The sequence below is a fragment of the Cupressus sempervirens genome, chromosome 7, assembly GCF_028749045.1.
Source record: "Cupressus sempervirens isolate cs-2001-9-10 chromosome 7, ASM2874904v1, whole genome shotgun sequence".
In the NCBI taxonomy this organism is placed as follows: domain Eukaryota; kingdom Viridiplantae; phylum Streptophyta; class Pinopsida; order Cupressales; family Cupressaceae; genus Cupressus; species Cupressus sempervirens.
The window spans coordinates 202,969,083-202,974,978 of record NC_143124.1 but is presented as its reverse complement, the minus strand read 5'-3'; the positions used below and the strand labels follow the sequence as shown (position 1 = coordinate 202,974,978).

General features: G+C 38.0%; 1 protein-coding gene and 1 pseudogene across 1 annotated transcript; one reads left to right on the top strand and one right to left on the bottom strand.

The window, feature by feature from the left end:
- Nucleotides 1–322: 322 nt before the first annotated feature.
- On the bottom strand, nt 323–964 carry LOC149546202 (zinc finger protein 6-like). Its single transcript, XM_089793907.1, has one exon. The coding sequence runs from the start codon at nt 962–964 to the stop codon at nt 323–325; it is 642 nt and encodes a 213-aa protein (XP_089650033.1).
- Nucleotides 965–1,807: 843 nt separating this feature from the next.
- On the top strand, nt 1,808–2,584 carry LOC149546201 (zinc finger protein 6-like; annotated as a pseudogene).
- The last annotated feature ends 3,312 nt before the right edge of the window (nt 2,585–5,896 follow it).

Sequence of the window (5,896 nt, the reverse complement as noted above, 5' to 3'; positions counted from 1 at the left end):
AGGTCTACCACTGGTTACATCTTCACATTTGCTGGAGCTGCGATCAGCTGGGCATCACGGTTGCAACATTCCATTGCTCTTTCTTCAGCTGAAGCTAAATACTTAGCTCTTTTTGAAGGTGCAAGCGAAATGATTTGGCTTCAGCAGTTACTTGGTGACTTGAAAGTTCATCAAAATGAATATAATCTATTTTGTGACAGCCGTAGTGCGATCTTCATGGCACATAATCAGTCATCCCAACATCGCTCCAAGCATGTTGATGCACATGCTCACTTTGTTCATCATGAGAGCCAAAATCTAATTAATGTAACCATTAATTAATCTACAGCAGCGAAGATCCAGCAGGACCGACACCCAAATGAAGATTCAAACCATTAGCTGAACTAGAGACATGAAATGATCTTTCAAAACTCGCTTGTAATTCACCATTCTGAGGCCGCTGCAAATATTTGTGGGCAGGATAGAAAGGTCCATCGCCGCCATAGACCAAAGAAGCAAAGGAAGAAAAGCCAGTCTGTATTGGTGGCACGTAGAGCCAGGAGGGCCGAAAGAAGGAAGCGCCGCTAGGGGCAATCATGCCGCCATAGTACGGACCGAGGAGAGCCAAGCGGTTTTGCATGGGATTTCCGTACAGACTGTTAACGGCCCTTGCATGGGCTCTCTTCGCTCTTTGCTGCTCTTTCTTGTAGGCATTTTGATGGCCTCCCAAAGCCTGAGAATTGCCAAACTTACGGCTGTAGAAATGACATTCGAATTTCCTGCCATTGATGTTCTCTACCACACTGGACCTTTCTTTGATCTCCTTGCTCGCCACGCTGGATTTCTCCTTCTCTTCATTCTTATCTAAATCTTCGACCCTCTGCATGAGCTCCACTCTGAACAATTGAAGTAGCTTTTCAGGCTTCAGAGTGCCTTCATCGGTTTCTTCCATATATTTTCTCTTCAGCAACCCAGTGGACTCCATTAGGCAGTCTTGGTCTTCTTGTTGTTGTTGTTTTTGCAGAAGCAGGGCTAGGGAAAGTCCCCACGGATTATCTGAATGGGGGAAAAGCAATAAATTTGTCCAACTAGGAGATTCACATCATAATTGAAATTTGGGGGGCCTATCAGGGCGTTACGAGTGTGACAGGCATGGTGAGTGAATAAATGGAGCATTACCACTATCACTGCCACAATCAGTCAATCAATCAATGCCTCTGATTAACACCCATGATAGCCTTGCCCCAGCCTTCACATGCCAGCCCATCTATATTCATTCAAATTCCCTTCCCCCTCACAAAATAGCAACTTTCTTTTATATAGGATAAAACGTATTGCTGGGTAATCATGGCGGGAGCACAAACCAGCACCTTGCTAATTCACGGGAACAACTTCATGCAGAGGAGACAGTTTGACGACAGTTTCATGGCAATCAAAGTCCATCATGGTGGGAGCACAGACCAGCATCTTGCTAATTCACGGGAACAACTTCATGCAGAGGAGACAGTTTCATGGTAGTCAAAATCCCTTTCACCTATTCCAGCAATACGTTTTATCCTATGTAAAAGAAAGTTGCTATTTTGTGAGGGGGAGGGGAATTTGAATGAATATAGATGGGCCGACATGTGAAGGTTGGGGCAAGGCTATCATGGGCGTTAATCAGAGGCATTGATTGATTGACTGATTGTGGTAGTGATAGTGGTAATGCTCTATTCATTCACTCACCATGCCTGTCACACTCGTAACGCCCTTACAGGCCCCCCAAATTTCAATTATGATGAGAATCTCCTAGTTGGACAAATTTATTGCTTTTCCCCCATTCAGATAATCCGTGGGGACTTTCCCTGGCCCTGCTTCTGCAAAAACAACAACAACAAGAAGACCAAGACCACCTAATGGAGTCCACTGGGTTGCTGAAGACAAAATATATGGAAGAAACCAATGAAGGCACTCCAAAGCCTGAAAAGCTGCTTCGATTGTTCGGAGTGGAGCTCACGCAGAGGGCCGAAGATTCAGATAAGAACGAAGAGAAGGAGAAATCCAGCGTGGCGAGCGAGGAGATCAAAGAAAGGTCCAACGTGGTAGAGAACATCAATGGCAGGAAATTCGAATGTCATTTCTGCAGCCGCAAGTTTGGCAATTCTCAGGCTTTGGGAGGCCATCAAAATGCCCACAAGAAAGAGCTGCAGAGAGCGAAGAGAGCCCATGAAAGGGCCGTTAACAGTCTGTACGGAAATCCATGGAAACCCGCTTGGCTCTCCTTGGTCCGTACTATGGCGGCATGATTGCCCCTGGCGGCTCTTCCTTCTTTCGGCCCTCCTGGCTCTTCGTGCCGCCAACGCAGACTGGCTTTTCTTCCTTTGCTTCTTCGGTCTATGGCGGCGATGGATCTTTCTATCCTCCCCACAAATATTTGCAGCGGCCTCAGAATGGTGAATTACAGGCGGGTTTTGAAAGTTCATTTCATGTCTCTGGTTCGGCTAATGGTTTGAATCTTCACTTGGGTGTCGGTCCTGCTGGATCTTCGCTGCTGTAGATTAATTAATGGTTACATTAATTAGATTTTGGCTCTCGGGGATTTCGTGCTTTGAAATCGCAGGTGGGAAAATGTAGGGATCCTTTTGAATCATTTTGGATTTATGGTAATTCGAGCTGCTTTTAGCTTTGTATAATCGCTTTGTTCAATGTGCTTGTTCAAATTTTGTACCGTGTCATACTTGCCAAAAAGGCTTTGATTCAAAATGAAATAGTATTGGACTGTATGTAATGTTGGGGCTCTTCGCTATAAATACTACCATTCTGTATCATGCAGATTCTATGGGCCCCCAAAAAGGGTAGTGTTAACTACTCTGATATTGAGATATGTTAGGAGGGATTGCATGTACAAGCAATAATTAGAAAAGTTTACCGTTCTCAACTTTTTAAAGAATAATTATGGTGTCTAGAATCAATATCCATGGCATCCAATGAGTAGGCTATGAGATTTCTTTTCTAGTTTTCCGTGGTAGTGAATTCTCAACGCAGCTTTTCCATCGGTTCAAATAACAATTTTGAGAGTATAAGACTCTTATGAAGACGCTTGATGTTTTAGAAAGTTTAGAAAGCTAAAATTAGAGAGTAGAGTTGTCGGAGACAGGTATTGCATGAAGTTATATGCATGCTCAGGCAGCTTAGCGGATTAGGTGCTTGTCATAAATAATTTATGTTGGTATTGTAGATTGAATTTCTCGAGGAAATGATTAAAGTCACAAATTAAATTATTGTGTAGATCTTAAATTTCCATCATCTTTACAAATTATGATCGTATTGTATGTTTGATGTATTGAGGTAAGGGTTATATTAAAGATGGAGAGCAGAAAATAGATTAGTGTTAGGTTTCTATGATTGTAATTGGCAGTGTATGCAGTTACATTTATAATTAACTGATAAATGAGAATAAAGTATATATCTTGAGATCTTGAAACATCACCTAAAAGTCGTTGAACTTAAGTTGAGTCATAAGAAAAATGGTGGCAAGACTGAACTAGAATTGAAAACTAAGGATGTAGATCTTGGATCACAATTAAGTCAAGTTGCAATTGAACTAGATACTGTAAAGATTGAACATGTTGAGTTCAAAAGGTACAACATTATTATGAAAGGAGAATTGACACAAGCTAAGCAAAGGTTAGAGAAATTTTATTCTAGTAGTGAAAAGATAGATCAATAGATATTTCATCAGAGACCTTCTTATGACAAAACAAGAGTTGGATATTTGATTGGAGAGAAATCAGCCAAGAAAGTTGAAATTAGAAGAGAACTATATCTAGTTATGAAATCTCCTAAAGAATCTAATTTGAGTAATATAGAATCAACCGCATATACTGAAGTATCAAAGGAAGTTAAATTAATTGTTTTTTTAGCAAAACATGTTGAACCTAAGAAAATAGAGAAAGTTGATAAATCTAATAAAGATGAATCATTCAAGGAAGTAAGATGTGATTTTAGAGGTAGATGCTTCATATGTAATGAAGTTAGACACATAAAAAGACTTTACATAGGTAATTTTCTTAAATCCATTACTAATTTCTATTGTTATAATTGTCATGGTTATGGACATAAGGTAGCAAAATGTAAGAAACCTAAGTTTGATGGTAATAATGAAAATAGTAGAATATCTAGGAATAGTAACCCTACAGGGAATGAAAGAGAAAAATCATAGAATAGATCCAATGATGGAGAGAAGAACCAATTCATGTGTTATAAGTGTATCAATCCTAGACATATCACAAGGAATTGCGAAGCACCTAAGAATAAGAATGGAACCAATCAAAGGAGAAATACACCTATATGTTTGTTATGTAATAACTTCAAACACACATCAAGATATTGTATAATGGACAGAATGGACAATAATATAAATCTGAACAATAGAAGGAATAGCAATAGAAATGATAGAAGGAATATTAATGGAAGTGACAATAGTCAAAATGAAGCCATTAAGGAACATGTTAATGAATTCAAAGAAGCATTTGTGATAGCTAAAGATCCATAAATATCTTATACAGTGTTGGAGGAACACTTTTTTGATGCACCTGATAAGACATTGAAGTTAAAGATTCTTTGTAAATCATCCTACTTGAATTAAGTATTTATAGTTGTGGGAGTGCATTAGTTTAATAGAAATAATGTTAGAGAGAGTTGGAAGTTATGTAGTTAACAAGAGGTTAAGGACATGGAGAAAATGCTATGGGTAACTGTGCAAGTCTTGATATCATAGCAGTGAGCAGGAATTGAGAGGTCAAGCTTACTGGTATATAGAGACAATATTTGAATCCGCGGTAGATACACATTTATTATTCAGTACAATTATTTAAGAATCATGAGAAAGATTGTATGTACCATTTGTTCATGCGAAGTGTCTTGAGTGAATTGAAGAGAGTTTTGATAGTGACTTGAAGTGCGAAGTGAGTTGGAGAACCAAAAAGTTGCAAAAGCCCTAAATTATGATTTTAAGTATTTTACGAAGATTGAATAGATTTTTTTAGTATTTTGAGTTACTGTTCAAATGGAAAGTTAGAGTATGTATGATGTAAGTAAAATCAACCACAATATGAGTTTAGGAAACATCCATTTATTTCATTATTGGATGATTTATTAGTTGTATTTTTGCAAGTTTTAGAAAATATGGTGCATGTTGAGGATATCAAAAGTTACATCCATTGTAAGATTGAGAGCATAGGTGATGAAGAGATTCATGAGAACTCGGGAAAGATGTATAACAGTGACTTATCCTTGAAGTTGGAGTATGCACACCTAGAGAATTTGAATCTAGTGAAGTATATGTTTTATATCTAGTGTGACAATCATGATAGAGCCTGAATCATTTTGAGTAGGCTACGTGATGATATGTTTTGGTTAGTATATGAGAATATTGTTATTGAAAATGACATAATTCAAAAGGTTACAAGATTGAGTAATGAAGGTTGCAATTCTGTTAATGAGAAAGATGTTAGGAAGATGGTTGAGAGAAACTTGAATACAAAGTTTAATGGAGGAAACATGAGTGTAGAATCCATTCAAGATAAAGGAGTAAAGTTATTAACCAATATATTAGGGTACAAGTTAAACCATGGATCAAGGGTTAACTCAATACCAACTAGATTTTTCCATGCAACCTATGTAAAGGATGTGCAAGCAAGAAAGGTTAATTTGTTCAAGATTATTAGATTACAACTATTAGACAACATTGCAAAGCTTAAGAAGACAAAGAATGCAGTTTCCAAATTTGAGTCCTCGTTGACTCATATATTATTTTATACTACAAGGAAGTTTCATGGATTGATAAATTGGGATAACAACAAGTGTGCAATGAAGATGGTGACTCAATGCTACAAATCAAATCCAAAAAATGTTAGAGATGATGACATCGATAGAA